The sequence below is a fragment of the Octopus bimaculoides genome, chromosome 23 (assembly GCF_046866305.1).
Source record: "Octopus bimaculoides isolate indiv1 chromosome 23, ASM4686630v1, whole genome shotgun sequence".
NCBI lineage: Eukaryota > Metazoa > Mollusca > Cephalopoda > Octopoda > Octopodidae > Octopus > Octopus bimaculoides.
Window position 1 is genome coordinate 33519719 of NC_142950.1, and position 21300 is coordinate 33541018.

Below are 21300 nucleotides of genomic sequence, written 5' to 3' on the forward strand. Positions count from 1 at the left end.
AACTCCAAACATCTCGCACAACTGTTTTTGGACACCTGTAAAAAAAAAACTGGAAAAGTCAAGAAAATGGATAGGTTTATTCCACATGAACTGAACAAGATTCAAAAAGACATACCTCAAAGTGTGCTCCTTATTGCTTTCTCAACTGGAAAAAGACCATATTTGCATCAAATAATGATTTGATAAGAAATGGATACGCTTTGACAACAGCAAGAGAACAGGGCAGTGATTAGATGCAGGAGAGTCACCTACCCAAACACTACCCAAATCCACCACTGTACCCTAAAAAGTTAGTGGTCACTGTATGGTGGTCTGCAAAGGGAGCTATTCATTTTTGCAACAAGGAAAAACAGTAACAGCAACATTGTATTGACAGGAAATTGATTGTATGCATGAGAATTTGAAAAAGAAGCAACCCAAACTAGTGAATAGAAATGGCCCAATTTTGCTCCACGACAATACATGTCCTCATATTCCTCAAGCTATGGTCCAAAAGTTGCAAAGCCTGAATTATGAGATTTTGCAATATCCTCCCTATTACCCTGATATTTCTTCTACTGATCATCACTTATTTAAGCACTTTGAGCTTTTCATAAACAATAACACATTCTTAAATAGAAAAGAGGTAATTGAAGTATTCGGACAGTTTATCACAGCAAAAGATGAATATTTTTTGAAAGATGGAATATGTGACGTAGGGAAACGTTGGGTAAATTTCATAAACGAACATGGATCATATTTTGATTAAATAAATCAGTTCTCTAACACTTCTGAAACATTTTATTGTTACCTTTCAAATATGACATTTCATGTGAAACAACCTAAAATGATGCGGTTTTAGATACCTCTAATAAGATATATATATATATTGGCAACAGAGGCCATATTAATACCAAGAGGTAGTATTTATGCCCTGTTGAATATGGATGCTCAGTTAGAACAAACTTGACTGTGGTAGATAACATGAGAGAATCTTTCTTATTGGCTTTTGGTACAAAATGCACTTTTGTTTATATGCGTTTATATATACATATATTTATGTATATATATACACACATAAACACACACACACGTGTGCATGTGTGTGTGTATCATTATATCAACCCCACTATCAGATGTTGTTATACACCATTGGTCAGAGTGCATTTCATCAGATTGTTGTAAATATATAGGTTTGTTGATGCAAACAGGAAAATAAAACTCAAAACATGAGTATGTATGTGTGTGTGTGTGTATATATATATATATATGTGTGTGTGTGTGTGTGCTGTTATTATTTTTCAATTTTTTTATAACCATTAATCAGCAGAAGTTACTCTACCAGATTTGAATAAATGACCACACATAAACACATACGCACTTGTATACACACACACACAAGAATAAGTGAGATTATTATTTGGTAACATTAAAATATTATATTTTTAAATAACAAACTGAGATCAATAAGAGTATAATTATGGTGAATGTGTGTGTGTATCATCTTCAATGTTAAAACTGAAAAATATATTAAAAATATATTTTGCATAGTGTAAACATTATTTGATACAGAACACAATATGTGCATTGTGTGTGTGTGTGTATATATATATATATATATAAATATATATATATATATATATATATATATATATATATATATATACACACACACACATATCTATGTATATATATATATATATATATATATTTAGTTGTATATCAGATAGTGTTTGCACTACATAAAATATATTTTTGATAACTTTTACAACTCTTACATTATGTTTTGGTAATATGAATATATATATATATATATATTTTTTTTTTTTTGTTTATTACAGAGCAGAAAAAATGGCCCTTAACCAGCAGCAAAGTCTCAGTGATAAAGAACTGGCTTTGAGTAAACAGAAAAGCACAAGTTTATTTCGAAGAAAATCTGCTCGTCGTGCTAAAACACTCGGTCAAAACCACTGGGATGATGTTATATTCTGTAAGTTCACTTTGAAGTACTGTCTGTTTTTTTTTTTTTATTCTGTTTGGTTTTAAATTATTATTATTATTTTCATTTATTTATTAGTCGGTAATAAATTTGTTGTTAACAAATGTGTGGTTGAATCAGTAGAGTGTCAGGCAAAATATTTTGTACAGCTGGTGTGGTTTTTTTGATTCCATCCTTTTGTGTTTAGAATTCAAATCGTACAGGGTGTTTTTTTTATGTGGCACCAGCAGTAGTGCGGTCACAAAATAATTTACAAGGTGAAAACCCTCAACTGAGTTGGGGAATAGTAGTGTGGAAAGTGGCTTTGTGCCAGATGTAAGATTAGAGTATTAGTAGAGGGACAGATACATGGCTACATCAGTAGGAGGGTGAGAGAGATGGTGAAGATATGGCAGGGAGTACACTCAAGTTACAGGAAGGTGTATATAAGTGGCACCAAGGTATGGATATGTTGGTTGGTTAAGTTCACTAGATTGTGAAAGGAGATTGGGACCCCTACAAGTTGTAAGTGTATTTTACTATGGAGGAACTTTTGTTTTTTTAATAATATAAGTAATTACAGTTGTTCTTTGGGGTCACATTATCCAAAAGAAAAAATATATATATATTATTGATTTTTAACGAGGAAAATTGGGGTTCATATTTTATTGGAGATTGCATTATATTCAAATAAAAGTGATAGCATATTTGATGTAATGAGCATTTAAATAAAGTTAATTAGAAATAATTATGTGATAAGGCAAAAAACAATGTTTGTCATTTATTGATATTAATTGAATATTTACATAAGTACAGGAGATAACAATGGCAATAGGGAACCATTTTAACATCAGGAATGAATTGTATTTGAATACGAATCTGTGAAACCACTGCTGTACCAAGAAAAGTAAGGAATTTTTAATTTTGTAAATACTTAGATATGATATCAGGCGCCTTGATAAAAATATGTTGAATGAAATTTATTTCATCATTTTTTTTAATGTCCATTTTTCCATGCTCACATGGGTTGAGCAGAATTTGTTGAGGTAGGGTTTTCTGTGGCTGGATGCCCTTCCTGTTGCCAACCCTCACCTATTTCCAAGTAATGAAATATTTTCCTATGACAAGACATGTTTTCATGGAGGATTGGAAACAAAAGGCATCACTTGCATGGTGCTGACACTCATAACTATCATACAATGTCAAGGCTTCTTTCAGTTTCTATCTACCAAATCCACACACAAGACTGTCTAGATTAAATGTTACAATTTCTTCAGGTGCAGATCCATGGCCTCTCAAGACCAACGGATGTCTACGACTGCTAGATTAAGTGATATTTATTTCTCACTAGGTGGAGTACCTTTTTTTTCTTTTGTTGATCCAACCTATACTAGAACAGTAAACTATATATGTATCATCATCATCATCATCATCGTTTAACGTCCGCTTTCCATGCTAGCATGGGTTGGACGATTTGACTGAGGACTGGTGAACCAGATGGCTATACCAGGCTCCAATCTGATTTGGCAGAGTTTCTACAGCTGGATGCCCTTCCTAACGCCAACCACTCCAAGAGTGTAGTGGGTGCTTTATGATTTTATCTGAAGATTATTTTAAGTGGAATAGATAAGTTCCCATGGAATACTCAGCCACTTACAAAATACTTCAGTGAGTTGGTAACACCATTAATCAAACAAAAATGAAATACATTATCACATTTACCTGCGTACAATGTAATCTCTGATAAAATGTAAACCTATGTTGTTTTTTTGTTTTTTTTAAACTTTTTTTTGAGAAAGAGTGTAATTTTGTGATAATTTGAATGTTTTGAAAGTTCTAAAGAACGAGTGCTTATTTTCTCTTTGACCTAAAACTTGTTTATATCTTCTTCATCTTGTTATGTTCTATTGTTGCAATTATTTCTATACTTGTAGCCAATGAAGCTGGTAAGTGTCTGACACTGTATTTAAACTGTCTAGTTTCTTTTGAAATTGTTTTGCACCTGAATGTGTCTAACATGAGACTTTCAGTTCGTTTGTGTGTTGTATGTGCCAATTAATTGTGTAGTTAATGTTCATGTTTTATGCGAATCTGCATTATTTAGTGTTGTTGCTCTTGTTGCTTTCATTCAAAGAAAAATAAAACAAGCAAAAATAGAAGAAAAAAAAAACAGAATGCTATATATGTATGATATTTCAGATGAGCAATGACATTTTTTAAAAATGTTTTCTTGTTATTTTCTGTTTGGCTTTTTTTTCGATATTTACTATTTCTATTTCAATATTACTATTTTAACCAGTTTAGCATTTAAACTGCCATATCCAGCCCAAACATTCTACCTGTGTTTTATGTTCAAACCAGCCAGATACCACTTCTCACACCTCCCCTACAATGTCATCCTTAAAATAAACAATCACATCTTGAAGCTATGAAGTAATGCAGCATGATTAATTCAAAACAACGTGAATAAAGAAGCATTACATTTGACAGAATAGTCTGATTGCTTAAAGGGTTGATGTTTATATTTTAAAACAGCAAATTTTGTATTGTTAACCTGACAGATCTTGGTAGCATGTAAATTTTAACCCCCTTTTGTAACTATATTTTTAATGAAATACAGTTCTCCATATGTTTCAATTTAATTCTAAAAATAACCAATAATCTGAAGAAATTCAATAAAATAATGCTTTGTCACTATTTTGTTGGTATTTTGAATACAACAAAAGGAGTCTTAAATAAAATTAAGATGGAATGTTATAATTTGAATGTAAACACATTAAAATGAGAGGTTTTTGTCTCATAGAACCAGAGGCTGTCTCAGGTGTGTTGCTATTAAAAGCGTTGGATTGAAAGCTCCTATAATTATCTGTTTTTCCTTATTTTCTAGATAAATTTCTCTATTATTTGTATATATTATTTTCTGAAGATTGTTTTTCAAGTTACATTTTACAACTGAATCAAAATTCAGTGATGACCATTTTACACTGCTATCTTGTTTCAGTCACTGGACTGCAGCCATGCTAGATCACCATCTTGAAGGATTCAGTCAAACAAATCATTTCGAGTAATTATTTTTAAAGCCTGGTTCTTATTCTATCGATCTATTTTCCCAAACTGCTAAGTTATGGGGACATAAACACAGGCAGAAAGACACACACATACACACAGATATATATATATATATATATATATATATATATATATATATATATATATGCAATGTGCTTCTTTCAGTTTCCATCTGTGGTTCAGCACAGTAGAGATGACTTCCCCAAAACGCTGGACAAGCATGACTACTCACCTCCTAATCCCATTCAGGAATGATGGACACTGGTATTTCCCCATTTTTGTGGCTTGGAGAGAATTGCCTCACCTGTCTATGAGTTTCAAGTGTTTCAGCAGCCAGCATTTTTGTGGAGTCATCCCCACCATGCTGAACCACAGCATGCCTGTGAACAAGCAAGACACATATATTGTGTATATGTGCAGTTGATAATGTTTACAACACTAGTGCTGCTTCTAATTCATAAATGAACACACACACACACACGTGTGTGTGTATGTATGTGTTATATTACATTGGCATTGACCATCTGGAATTTCATGTTACCATTCATATCACTCGTGTTGCAATGAGATTTTTATTGAGATTTACTTTTAAATAAGAACAATTTAGTACAGTATGTTGTTAGGTGGGTTTGTAACGAGAGGGATTAATTACTGCTTTTCCTCTTTGATCTGCTCTTTGATAAGTCTCTGTTAAATATAATTCTTAGTCTATATCAAAACCGAGCAAAAAGCTTACTGTCTGCACATGAGAAAGCATTTTTTTTTTTTTTTACTTTCTATCAATTTGAAATATTTTATTATCTCAAAAATCAATATTCCTATCTTTTTCTTTTTCTTTTTTTTGTTAATACAGTTTCTTATTTTTATTGAAGTGGTCTCTAGTTAAAACTAATTTTGTACATATGTAATGTATGAAACTTATTCATTCTCTTAGTTAACACACACATGCACATACTTTTCCAGTTAACACACTCAACCGCTCTTTTAGTTAACACACACAGACACACACACACACACACACACACACACACACACACACACACACACACACATACATACATTCTTCTGCTTAAAACACACACACACAGTTAACACACGTGCTCTTCTGGTTAACATACACACACACACACAAACACATGCTCACACTCTTATAGTTAATACACACATTCTTTTCTAATTAAGACTTGTGTGTCCTTGTACTTACGACTGATGTACTCTTCAAACCCAACCTAATTCAGGTAGGTGGAGATGCACTGAATGACATACATGAAACACTTGTCAATGAATTGGAATTTACCTCTTAGTTGGAGAAACAAAAACCTAGCTGTAGTTGTCAGCAACTCACAAAATAAAGGAGAGATAATTTCAAGAAATAAGAATTACTTTCAGAGAAAATCTATACTTAATGGGAAAATGTAGTCTTTGTTAATTGACAGGATAACAGCTATGGGTATGTTTCAGTCTTATTAGACCTCTTCAGCAAAGCAAGAATGGTCTTTTCAAACCTACTCAATCAGCAAACGTTAGATTTTCGCAAAGCAAATGGAAACACATTTACTGACAGTTTTGGCCAGTGGTAAATTGTATAGTTGCGAAACATGAGCTAAGAGGAACAACTCAAATGGACTGTTGGTTTGAATTTATATAATTCAATGTAGGTGGTGATGTACCATATAATTGCTTCAAGGGCAATTTCATTTTGCTTAGTTCTGAAGTATATTGTGCTCTTTAACACAAAAGGGATTTTTCCCAGACGGAAAACTGCAGCTTCTGGCTTTCCAACGATGCGTATACATTAAGTAAGTTATATTCATAAAGTTTTTACTCTAAAGCTGCTTCTAGTGCATTGTTTGAATTTTATTTTCCTTATGCAGTGTCATTGAAAACCTGTGTATAGTTTATATAATATTTCTAAAAACTTCAGATTAACTGATTCGATCTTGTTTTGGAAGTTACATGAGTTTGTGACATTCAGAAGCCACAACAACAATGAAATTTGTATTTGTTGCTCTTGCGGTCATTTCCGGAGTGATTTTGTTTTGCCTAGCTAGTGTTTTTCTACACAATATGTCTACAAAGGGTATTTTTTTTTCCCCAAACAAAGACCTACAGCTTCTGGTTTTTCAGACATACACTTATGTTAAGTATGTTATATAGATAAAGTTTTTACTATAGCACTGCTACTATTATGTAATTCTAATTTTAGTATGGTGTATGTATAAAACAATTGTTAGCAGCTCTCAAAGAAAAAAAAAAAAAATGATAATTTTAAGAAATGAGAAATTCTTTTCACAGAAAATTTATTCATGCTTAGAAGGAAAACAATCCGTAACTCTTTCTTGAAAAGACTATGCTTTACTCATGAGGTTTAATAAAACTTAAACAAGTCTGCAACCATTTACTTGCCTGCTAAGAAAACAGTTTGGATTTTTTACTCAATAATGAAAATTAAGTTTTCTATGAAATTTATTCCTCCTCCTCATCATCATCTTCATCATCATTATTGTCATCATCATCATCATTTAACATCCATTTTCCATGTTGGATGGGCTGACAGGTTCTGGTGGACCACAAAGCCACATCAAGCTTCAGTATCAGTTTTAGCACTTTATTTCAGTGGACTGTCCCACTTCTCGGAGAGAGAGATAACATAATACTCACATGCACTATTGTTCTGCACCCACATCAGCCCTGCTAGCTTTTATACCTCTTGTTTGACTGCCATAAAAATTTAGACTTTTAAAGACGTATCTACTGTTTCTTACAATGTTAAGATGTTTATCTATAAAAAAATATAATTTTCTGTAGAATATATGTGTATATATATATATATATATATATATATATATATATACACAAAGTTTTAAATCCTTAAGGAGTCTACTTTAGACTTTTTGCGGTGAAATCTCTTGCTATATTGGTAATGATTACATGTTTTTCTATGAACAAATATATATATATATATTTTTTTTTTTTTTACTGTGCTCCTATATACATACAATCAATGAAAATATTTTGTTATATTTCAGTCCATTATGGTAACGTCTCTTTTTCCCAGCTAACTTTTCCTTACTTGATAAAATAAATACCAGACAAAATACTGGGATGTGAGTTGATATTATCCGTAAAAGCCAATGAAGGTGGAACTCCCAACATGGCTGCAATCCAATGACTGAAATCAGTACAAGAAAAATTTTTAAATATAAAGTTACATACTGGTTTCTTCACTTTGTTGTACTTAGAAAGCTTCTGATTTCTTTTACAACATTTGTAATTCTTTTATTGTTGTTTTTTTTTATCTGTTTTACAAAGCTAGTTTTATACGGTTCTTTTTATTGATAAAAGTCTCTCTTGACATTCCCACTTCTGTGCTGTTCGTGTTCAGTCTGTCAGACGATTTTCTTTTTTTTGCCATACTTTAAGATGGTTAGTTATTCTTTGTACGCAAAGAGATTTGCTTATACGATTTCACAGTATTCCTCATGACTTCATTTTAGTTCATACGTTGAAATTAATTTCTTTGTGCACAGTGGTATTTAACAACAATCTTTTCAGTTTGTATTTTATTTCATGCTCTTTGAGTTATCTGGATTCTAAGAAAGTCTGTAGCCAGAAAACTTTTTAATTATATATATAGATGTATATATGTATATAAACACACACATAAATATACACCCATATATATATATATATACACACACACATAAATATACACCCATATATATATGTGTATATATACACACACTAATATATACCTCTCCACCCCTCTCAATATATATTTATTAGTATTTACCTAAATATATATATACTAATGTATCGGTATATCAATATATAGGTGTGTGTGTGTATATATATATATTCACAGCCACACATCTATGCACTTGTGTGTATGTGTGTTTATATTCTACAGTGTTTCCAATACTATATCACTGAAACATAGGTGAGAAACAAAAGAGCTAATAGAACAAATGTTTATATATTCCATTGTTGAAGTTAGATTTTCTCATAACACTTGTTCTCTGTTATTTGCAATATTTGTAGTTATTTTCATCAATAGCATGCTGTTATATTGTGATTGTTTTCACGTAGAAACTCCCGTGTTGCCTCATTTTAATAAAGAACAGAGTTAAGGTGTTTTTTTTATTTTTCCTTCTCAATATTTCTATCTACAATATTTCTTATTACGTTTTTTTTTAATTTTTTTTTTTTTTGTTCAGTATATGTCTAAATAGGTTATAGAATTTTCCAAATAATGATGACAAGAAACATTGTAGAACATTGCTACTGGGACATTAACACCTTATGGTGTAACCATTAGACAATTATCATAAAGCAGTGAAGAATGTTTTCACATGATTATTTTACATGCTAGACACAGTGGTTAAATTTTTATTAAATCACACCATACTGTCTTTTAAAAAAAAGGATGGATTGGATATAGATGCTGATGTAGTATGTCTGAAAAACAAAACAAAAATTGAAGCAATGTGGAGGTCATGGCTAGAGCTTCTTTCCTTGTACTCCTGTTGTAGCAGGACAAAACTGATTCTAGTCAATGACAGCACCCACATTAAAGCGGGGGCCTTTGCACTGTTGCTTGAGTCACTAGAAATAGAGACTAGACTTACCTTGAATAGATACAGGTGTGGCTGTGTGGTGAGAAGTTTGCTTCCCAACCATATGTTCCAGGTTCAGTCCTTGGGCAAGTGTCTCCTACTATAGCCTCAGGCCAACCAAAGCCTTGTCAGTGGATTTAGTAAATGAAAACTGAAAGAAGCCTATCATATATACATGTGTGTATGTATTTTTGTGTTTATCCCCGACTACTGCTTGGTAACCAGTATTGGTTTGTTTATATCCCCATAACTTAGTGGACAGGTAAAAGAGACCTATAGGAAAAGTACTGGGATCAATTTGTTCAACTGAACCTTTCAAGGCCCCAGCATGGCCACGGTCCAATACCTGGAACAAGTAAAAGATAGAAAGATAAATCATACTGTTTATTCTTGAAAAGATGAAAGTGTCACACAGTGGGACTGAACATAAATCCCTGGGAAGCAAACTTGTTACATATACAGACACACCTGCACCTATCGATTTAGATACAGCAAATCAAAAGAAGCCAGTGTCCAAGGAAACTAGCAGTAGTCTTTGGTCAGCAAATGTACTTTAGGTAAATTCTTCAGAGAGAAGAAACGATATATATTCATTCTACCCTCTTTTTCAGAAAGAAAAGTCCCTTTGCTCAAAATCTTGCTGCTCATGTCCCCCTGCCACATATAGACTCATTCAAATATGCAATATTTAGATATAAGTAAATAAGTTCTAATGAATGGAAAAAGACATTTAACCTTTTAGCATTCAAATTACTCTGTCAAATGTAATGCTTAGTTTAATTCACATTGTTTTTAATTAATCAGGTATTATCTCATAGCTTCAAAATTTTGATGATGTGATTGTTTATTTTTAGAATGACATTGTAGGGTAGGTGTAAAAGGCCAGATCTGGTCAGTTTGTACATAAAACAGGTAGACTATTTGATCCAGATATGGATGGTTTAAATGCTAAAGTGTTAAAAGCTTTTTGTTGTCTTATAAAATCATTTTGTTTGAAATATTTCTTCAGTTACTAATTTTTTTTTCTTTTATGTAAATTTGTTTGATTGTTTTGGGGCCATTTAAAAAAATTAAAATACAATTCTTAGATTATATTTATCTTTCTCGAAGTCTGCTACATTTTATTGATTCTTACCAGGCATGATTGGATACTTAAATTACTATAACTACTGTTTTGTAACCTCCAGATCAGCTCTGATGGAGCAGACCTGTGGCATGTGAATAATGGACCAAATGACTTAGATGTAACTGACTGACATATTATTCCAGATATACAATGTCTCTGCCTTGCTTATTGCCATACATTACATACAGAGATTAATCATGTAGAGTGTAGTGTAGCAATTTAGACATGTACTAAGTAAACTAACAAAGAACCTTCTACATGGTCACTGTGCTAAGATGACCATGTTGAGGTGTCTTCATTGCTAAGATTAGCTACCAAATCTCCTTCAAAGAGCCCTTTATATAATGGTCATCATCATCATCATCATCATCATTATCATTTTACATCCCTTTTTCCAAGCTGGCACGGGTTGGATGGTTTGATCAGATGTTGTGAGCCACAGGACTGCATCATGCTCCATGTCAGCTTTGGCATGGTTTCTACTACTGGGTGCCCTTCTTGATGCCAACCACTAAATAGTGTGTATTGGGTGCTTTTTTGTGCATCACTGGCACCAGTAACATGCAAATCAAGAAAGTACAAGAAATGGGAAAGACAGATGGAAAACAGATGCAGGATGGTCACTACAAGAATACTGGTTTATGATTGGAAATTTGGTACAAAGAAGCACATTCCAACTTGATGTGATTATGAAAGGTATTCGTCTGAGTGCATCTGTTCAGCAATTAATGTCATGTCAACTGGCAGATGTAATAGTAAATATATATATCTTAACTATATAATGCTTATTATTAATAATTCCTGACACTTCAAATAATAGAGTCTCACAAGAAGAAAATGACAAAATTAAAAGCTTGGTTAAGCTCTAAGTATTCTTAATGTGTGATGTGTATGTATGTATGTATATTTGTATATGTGTGTATGTATGCATACACATACTGTATGTATACATGTGTGCATATATATATATATATATATTCATATAAGTGTGTGTGTATGCATATATATATATATATATATATATATATATATATATATATGTATGTATGTATATATATATATATGTGTGTGTGTATGTGTGTGTGTGTGTGTGTATATAGATAGATAGATTTTACAAACAAAAGAGAATTTAATACATAAAGCAGAATGAATATATACATACATACATATATACACATGCACATATATATATACATATATAAATATTATTTATTAGTTCTGAAGTCTCATAAGCAACTGAAGGGTCTTGAGTCACTTAGGTTGTTTAAAATCAAATAAATCATGCATGTGTGTGTGTGTGTGTGTGTGTATAAGAAATATAATTCACATCAAACATGCTCCTTGCCTTTAAATTAGCTACAAAAAAATACACCAATAAATAATTTCTTTTTTTTCTGCATATTGATAATTTAGGCATTATAAAGTTTTAAGAGAGTGAGAGGTTGGGAGGAGGGGGTCCATATGAACTAGTTTTGTGTCCCTGGCAAAGACACTTAACAATCAACTGTTTCTTCCCCCTTTATAATTGCTGTAAATAATGCGTTCAAAGCAAATATCTTCCATTGTATAATTTGCATGAGGTTTGTACATGCATGTGTGAGTGTTACATGTAGTTTCTCTTCTCTGTATGTGTTGCATGGTTTTATCAAATTGCTATTGAAGTGTTTGGGATAATAATCTTATCCTACACAATATATCACCCAATATGATATTACCAATGTGAGCAAGATTGTCTATTTTATGGAAAACCAAGCTGATAATTTAACATTCACTTGGATAATTGCCAACTTGATTAAACAGGCACCATTAACTCTGACGAACGTATAGTAATTTTCTTGAAGCATCTCTCATTCTTTTGTAAAGGTTTATTTTTGTTTTGACACTTATTTTGTATGTATTATTTTCAAAGGCTTCTGAAACTGCATTCTTTTACTAAAAATTAATTATATATGCAAGAATTAATTATATATGTAAAAATTAATTATATATGCAAACCTGAAAACATTATTTCATTTTGTTTAGTTTTTTTTTATATATTTTTGTTTTGATTTCCCAAAATCAAATCTTTTCTGCAGATAATAAACTCTTCATATTCTTTCTAATTATTGAAATTACTATTATTAACAACCACTTTATCATATCTCAGTAGTCAGTACTCTCCATTCATAAAGATCTATATTGATAAGCAAATGGAACCATCCATTGTGATTTCAAAACTAGTCTGAAGGGAAGGGCAGCTGTAGTGTGTTATTATTAACATCATCATCATTGTCATCGTCATCATCATTGCAGTGGATTAACCGAGTCACTAGAACATTGGAAAAATGCCTTGTGATATTTCTTCCAATTCTTTGCATTCTGAGTTCAAATCCAACCAGGGTCTACCTTATTTTTCATCTCTCCAGGGTCAATAAAAAGTATCAGTTAAGTTCTAGGGTCCACAATTGCTGGCTTTGTGCTTAAATCAGAAGCAATTATTTTTATTTTTATTTTCAACCACAAGGTCATAAGCTGGCAGAATTGTTAGCATGACAGACAAAATGCTAGCTGCATTTCTTCCAGTTCTTTACATTCGGAGTTCAAATTCCACCAAGGTCGTCTTTGTCAGTCAACCTTTTAGGATCAATAAAATAAGTAATCGACTTAACCCCCTCCGCTAAAATTTTAAACCATCAGTATTTTCAATCATGTCCTCACCAACTTTTTTAAAGTTCCACTTCAAAAGGAAGGTGAAGCTGGAAATGATGCAACTTTCTTCCAATAAATTTGTCAAAAGTCTGTGGTGAAAATGGTCAGAGTAGGTGGAATTACTCCAAGCATGTGCTTGTAGGTCGGAGAGCAACAGCTTGGAGAGGTCACTTGCTTTTGGTGTTGTGGATGACTTTCACTTTGTAAAGTTCTTTAATTGGCCTGGCTGGCGAGCCACACCAGATTGTTCAATTACAGTCATGTGATAGAGAAAAAGAAGAAAGACAGAGAGAAGAAAAAAAATAATAAAAAGAAGTAAACAAAGAAAATAAAGGGGGGGAAGGGAAAGAAAATTCACAGCAACAATGCTCTTCTCAGTATGTGAGAGGTACCAGTTAAGACAATCTTTTGCACTTCCTGCATGGATGGTAAACCAGGGATCATTCTTGAATAATTTTCAGTTCCTTTATTTATTCATTTATTATTATTATTGTTCAGTAGTTTTATTTTTATAACGTGCTTTCACTTCACTACTGAGCGCAGCTCTGTGCGCCTTGGGTATGTGCTTGGGTATGCCCAAGGCGCATTATTATTATTATTATTATTATTATTATTATTATACATACATGCATACATACATACATACATGCAACTCATATAAAATAGGATCTAATATATCTATTTGTTTTGTTTTTGTTATTTTATATTCATTTCATATTTTTCATATTTACCTTTTATATCCCTGGGAAAAAAAAAACATATTCAAACATGAGATCTTTTTGAAAACCTTTTTTTTTGTTTTTTACTTGAACTATTTCTACTTGCAGTTAATCACAGCACCAAGTTTCCTGCTTATGAACGTGTGATTTTGACTGATGGTCAGTTTGAGTTTTCATATTTCCTAACATCTTTTATTTAAATTTATCTGTTATTTTCAACCGTCTCTCCTCAAACATTCTCAGTCAATCCATTTCAATCCCTAGTATCACCTGTATGCCACCATACTTTATCCATCTTGAAGTTCTGCACTTAGCTCTGTGCTCTCTGTTGTTATTCCCCAGAATATCAATCCTCTGGAATTCTCTCTCTTTCTCTGCAGCTGTCATCTTGCACCTGTTCAGCAGGACCGTTAACTTACATCAATCTCACCAGCCTTGGAAAACTTACTATGGCTATCCACACAACCTTTTCCAGCTTTGTCAAAATATGACAATAAATTGAATTATGGAAAAATTTATATTTATTAGATTTTAAAAAAAAGGTTTTTTTTTTACTATTTTATCTCAATATGATTTAAAAAAAAGAAAATGCGATTGCTATTCATTATTTTCTGTTATTAGATTAGTGGCTTATTTGATTTCTAGATCTTAAATACCTTTATCATAACTTGTACAAATTAGATAGCATCTTAATATCTTTTTTTCTTTCTTTTATTTTTTGGTTATACAATTAGGAAGCTTGTCGTACGAAAGTGAAAGTAATCGGTTCTGTTACTCATTTTTATGATCTTATTAAAGGAAAATATGAGATTTCTGTAGAAAATGTCTCAAGGGACAGGGAGTGGAGTGGGGTGTATGTTTTTACGAGAAGCACAAATCAGGCGATAATAATGGATACTATTTAGTCAGCGTGAAGAGAGATTGGTAGGACAATGATTGCGTGTTTAATATCGATTTTGTTTTTGTTGTTGCCGCTGCTGCTGCTGCTGCTGTTTAGCCCCAGGTCAGCGTTAAGATTGATCTAACAACGTATGATCTAATGTGTTACAGCTGCAATCATCATTAGATTTTCTCTTCTTTTTTTGCTTTTTTTTTTTTTTTTACCTTTGATTTAGTGTATATAGAACTATATTATCTCCAAAGTGTCTCTAACCCAAACCAGTCTTTGAACGCAATAGAGGAGATTTATGTCCAAAGGTAGTCCAGCTTTGATCTTCATGTTTTAGGAGTATCTAGAACTGTATTATGCATTGTATTCTGGTCTTTCCTGTTTAACCCTTCTGCTGCAGAAAATAGTTTTACATACCAATCTATCATTTGTTGAGGAATGTCATGTTTGAAACTAGTTTTTATTGAGATATGCCAAGTATATTGACTTGCAGTAAAATATCAATTCTATTTTTTGGCAGATATTTAACATCATTATTGAAATAAACATGATATTTAATTATGCAATTAAAGGGTTAAGACAATGGGTATAGGGTTTGAGGGAGATTTGACTTATTTTTAGTAGCTGTGTGATCAAGAAGCTTTATATTTGGGGAGATTTGGCTGTTATTCTGACAAGTTATGCAACCAAATTAAAGCTGCTTCATTTTGATGTGATTTGAGGTAGACTTGGCTGCCACTTCAAGTAGGTTGAGTGATGATATAGTGGTTCTCAAACTTGTTTTTTTTTTTAACTATCACTCCTTTTCTTTCATTATTACTCTTCACTGCCCCTCTACCATGATTCAACATATTTAAATACACTATAATAATCTGCAGCCAGCAGGTCAGTCTTGAGCCGTCATTAACTGACTATTGGCACATAAGAAGTGACAGTAGTAGTGTGTGATAAGAAGAAAATTTGACTCAGGTAAAGCTGTGTGGTAAGGTGGCGAGCTGGCAGAAATGTTAGCATGCTGGGAAAATTGCTTAGTGGTATTTTGTCTGCCGTTACGTTCTGAGTTCAAATTTCGCCGAGGTCGACTTTGCCTTTCATCCTTTCAGGGTCGATAAATTAAGTACCAGTTACGCACTGGGTTCGATGTAATCAACTTAATCCCTTTGTCTGTCCTTTTGTGTACCCTCTATGTTTAGCCTCTTGTGGGCAATAAAGAAATAAGAAGCTTGCTTCCCAACCTCATGGTTCCAGGTTCATTCTCACTGTGCCGCACCTAGGGCAAGTGTCTTCTTCCATGGCCTCAAGCCAACCAAAGCATTGTGAGTAGATTTGGTAGAAAGAAACTGAGAGAAGCCCATTGTGTGTGTCTTTGTGTCTGCATTTGTTCCACCACCACCACTTGATTATTGGTGTTGGTGTGTTTATGTCCCCTAAGTACCAGGCTTGAAAGATAAAGCACTGGGGTCAATATATTCAACTAAAATTTTTAAAGGTGCAGCACGACCACAGTCTAATGACTGAAATGAATAAAAAATAAAAGAACTATTTCTCTCAGTTCTAGGAACTAAACAAAGGATCCCTCTTTGATCCATAAAACACCCACTTTGGCTCCTGCAGTTCACCATGTCTCATAAAACTCCTTTATTATTTCCTAAAATTCCTTTATTATCATGTCAAGTTCCCTTGTCTCATCACATGAAACTCCTTATATCTCTTGTCAAGTGTCCTCGCTCAATTACGCTCATATCTTTTCCCTATCAAACAAAAGGTGAAACCGTTGCACTTGAGAAATGAATCCATGATGTTTTCGTTATGTTTTTCAATAGGAGTTTCGCTCTTTTTTGTCCCATGACACTCAACCTCAATATTTCACAGAATTTCATAATTTCTTTTGTTTGGTATTTAGCGAATTTATAATATTAATTATAAATTCATTAAACAAAATAATTAAAGAATCTCATTTGTTTCCTTTGTTGATCGTCAAATTTCTCCTCGTTCTGTTTTAGCTCTTTGTTTCTTTTATTTATTTTAAATTTCCATTTTTTTTTTCTTTCTTTCAGACATTTTAACAATTCAGAATTTTACTGAATTATATTATTTTTTTTCTCTCTTGAACTTTTACACTTGGAATCTCAAACTTTAATTTAAATTTACAAAAAATTATGTGAAATTCTTTTATTTTTTGCACTTTAGTTATTTTTCATTTATTTTAAATGAAATCTTATTTACTATTTTGTAATGGCTTTTTCCTTTTCTTTTTTTTTTTTTTTTGCGGTGTGCTTAGAAAATGAAAGTATATTTACATTTCTGTTTCTCACACTATCAACTCACAAACATTAATTTCTCTATGCCAGTTTAAATAAATACTCACCAGAAAATTTCTCTTTCTATTTTGCAGTGGGTTATGTACGTCCAGTGGTTATTTTTGGTGCAGTCGCTGATATTGCCAAAGACCGCCTTCTTCAAGACTTACCCGAGAAGTTTGATTCTCCTCGTATGTTTGTCTGAAATTTCTTGCCTTTTTGTATACTCTTTAACCTTTTCTTGATCAGATTTCTAATAAAATACACTGCCCGTATTCCAATTAATTCTAGAAATTATAAAGAATTTAGAGAAATTTAACAAAACAAATAACTTTATTTTTTAATTATTCATTTAGTGTCTGGGTAATAACAAAATGTTATTGCCTTAGATTGATTTAATTTAAATTTCAACACTTTAAAATGAAATTTTTCCATCATAGCACAGAGGTGGTCTTAGGTTGGTACACTAAAAGGGTTTAGCTTTTCACTGAACAACTATGTAGGGAAGCAATTAGCATTCTTGGTTACAAAATATTTCTGAAAGGGCCACCCACAAAGATAAAAGCTTTTACTTCTTAAATCTTTTTTTTTTTCTTTTTACTTGCTTCTGTCATTTGGCCATGCTGGGGCACCACCTTGAAGTGCTCAGTTGAAAAGATCCCCCCCCCCCACTCCCAGTACTAATCTTTTAAGTTTATGCTATCAGGCTCTTTTGCCTAACTGCTGAGTTACTGGGACATAAACAAACCAACAATGGTTGTCAAGTGATGTGATGGGTATCTCTCCAGGTCAAATCACTTCTCTGCATTGAGAGGTCACAGCTCAGGTACCATGGATATGTGATTAGAATGCCACTGGAAACAATTGCAAGATGATTGGATAATATCCATGGTCTCATTTGGTCATTGGTCATGCTTGGGAATCCAGCTGAAATGGCCAATAATGGTTATTTCTCCCAGGAATTGTGGGAGAAGATGGATAGATGGAAATTGTATGGATGCTCATTGGTTGGATTTTACCAATACAGTATTGTTACACTGATTCAGTCTGAGAATCATTAATGATATACATATCTGCCACCAACATTATCAAAACTAATGCAGGATCAATCATCATCGTGTGTGTCTGTGCATGTGTGCGCATGCACTTTTGTGTCCCTAGATTATTTTGTTCCCTCTGATGACAATATGCTCCCTATTTTCGTTAACAGAGAAGAGTGGTCATGAAGATGACGGTAGGAAAAACCGAACAGGTGTTGTGAAACTTAGTGCTATTAATGGTGTTATGACTCAGGTAAGGAATTTTTAATTTCTTGAAAATATTTAATTTATTAACACCCAGACCATCTGAAAAAAGTTCAGGACTAAATGTCATTAAGTCCCCCAATATATATATATCATCATCATCATCGTTTAACGTCCGCTTTCCATGCTAGCATGAGTTGGACGATTTGGCTGAGGACTGGTGAAACCAGATGGCTACACCAAGCTCCAATCTGATTTGGCAGAGTTTCTACAGCTGGATGCCCTTCCTAATGCCAACCACTATATATATATATATATATATATCAATCATCCAAGAATGTGTTCACTCTATCTTATGAACCTCACTCTACTTTAAAATAAAGCATATATGCATTTAAAGACATATTTATGTATATATGTACATACACACACACACACACACACACACATACATGTATAAATGCATACGTATTCATTTGCTTGCTTTATGCCTGTTTTCTATGCCGGCATAGGTTGGACCGATGCTTATCTGAGGCAGTATTTTATAGTTGGATGCTTTTCCTGTCCCTTACCCTTATCTGCTTTTCAGGAAAGGGATTTGAAAGTGCAGAGCTACAGGAGGGAATGTGTCTGTGGGAATGAGCATGTATGTGAACATATGTCTGTTAATTTATGTGTGTGACTACTGTATGCCTGTGTGTTTATGATTTTATTGTCTTGTATTGATTTTTTTTTTCACCATCTCCAGAATAAACACTGTCTGTTGGATATTACTCCTGATTCAGTTGAAAAGCTCAACTTTGCACAATATTACCCTTTGGTAATTTTTGTGGCATCAGAGACGAAGGCTGCTATGAAAGATGTTCGTTCACGGTGGGCCAAAAACTCAAGCAAGAACTTGAAAAAGCTCTACGAAGAATCGATGAAATTAGAAAAGTTCTACAGTTATTTATTTACAGGTAATTAATGTTTTATCATAGTTACAAGGATTTTAGGAGATCTTTTGTCAGTGGTGAAAGTGGCTGGTCCTCTGAGATTTGTTGGAGAAAAGAAAGAAATTATTTCAGACAAGTGGACTATTTTAAATGCTCCTGTGAGTCATCTGATGGTGCTATTAAAATGGACACTGGGTTTACTTTAGCACCCAAGAGCAACAACAATTCTCCAAAGAACTTCTACATAGGCACAGGTGGTGTGGTGTGATGTGAGCAAGATTTGGTTGCAATTACAGGCAAATTAAGTGACTCTCGTTAGTTCTCTATATTACAGTAAATCAGTTCTGTGATTACAAGTTTGTCCTTAATTCTCATGTGACTTGATCTGGTGTCATATGTTAAGAATGATATGATTAAATCATGGAAGACTAATTTTAGCTCTTTGAAATGCACAGACACATTTATATTCACTTTTATTTTGTTTTGTGGTAAAATCATGGGATGCCAGTGTTTCTCCTTTCTCTACTCACTGTCTTCGGCACTTGACATTTTTATAGATAACCCATTTCTTGGTCCAAAAAAAGGTTCTAACTGTAATTCCTGGCATAGAAATTGAATTTTTCAGACCAAAATTTACAGCCAATAAAGGTAACTTGACTGATATACCGAGAGAACTTTGAAGGATGAAAAGTTCTGAGTGAAATGCAACAGGATTTGAAAAGATAGTGATGTTTGAACATTTACGCTATATACTATGTTGGCTTGTATGCCAGAGAAGTATTGCACCTAGTCCATATTATCTAAGTGTGCACCTATTCCATATTATCTAATATGGTTTTTTTTCTTTTAAGATGGCAAGGTTTGATTTGAGAAAGTTTTGACTGCTATTTCTAACAGGACAAGCAACTATGTAGAGAAGTTGCTCCCTCGTTCACTTATATGATCATGATGCTGACACTTGTAATCCTATCTATTTCATTGAATTACTCCTTTAATTTTGCTAAGTAACTATTAATTGTATTCCAACAGGTACAATTATCCATAATAGCAGTGATAGTTGGTATCGTAAATTGAAAGAAATGATTGACTTCCAGCAAAAGCAACAAATATGGATATCAGAAAAACCGGTCTGTTATTATTCCAATCTTTTCCTTTTCTTGATATCGTCAGCATTTAATGTCTCTTTTGTCTAACCAACGCTTTACAATTCAACTCTTCCACTGCTCTATTAGGAAAAAAAAAAAAAAGGAAATCTTATTGAGAACCCAAATAGTAGATATATAGTTAAAAATACAAATACAAAAATACAAATAGATAATAAATTAATTAATATATAAAAATACAAATTGATTAATTAATCAATAAAAAAATTAATAAAGATATTAATTTCCATCTCTTGTCGTGTTTTCAGCTGACAGATTCTAAGCATGATGATTTCTTGTTTCCAATGTCAACCCGACTCAGTATGGTGGCCTCACCTGAGACAGAACAAGCGCTAAATCGTCCCGTTGATGACATTGATACGTTACCTATTAAAACAGCTCCACTCATGCGCTCCTCTTCAGACCCCAGCATAGCAACAATTGATAGAATTCCAGCCATAGCGACATACCCTTCACCCCCAAACTACAAACGAAAAGTAAGTACATCTGTATGATTATTATCATTATTATTGTTATTGTTATTATTATTATTGTTATTATTATTATCATTATTATTATTATTATTGTGGTGGTGAGCCGCCAGGATCATTAGCA

General features: G+C 32.8%; 1 protein-coding gene across 32 annotated transcripts in view; it reads left to right on the forward strand.

Moving 5' to 3' along the window:
- Positions 1-21300, forward strand: part of LOC106883544 (tight junction protein 1) — a 589197-nt gene that overhangs the window by 520766 nt on the left and 47131 nt on the right. For all 32 annotated transcript variants that reach the window (XM_089340327.1, XM_089340345.1, XM_089340343.1 and 29 more), the window contains 7 exons: positions 1821-1969; positions 14284-14334; positions 17460-17555; positions 18575-18657; positions 19357-19567; positions 20573-20670; positions 20955-21182. In XM_089340327.1, the coding sequence (XP_089196453.1) occupies positions 1821-1969; positions 14284-14334; positions 17460-17555; positions 18575-18657; positions 19357-19567; positions 20573-20670; positions 20955-21182 (916 nt within the window). The remainder of the gene's footprint in view (positions 1-1820; positions 1970-14283; positions 14335-17459; positions 17556-18574; positions 18658-19356; positions 19568-20572; positions 20671-20954; positions 21183-21300) is intronic.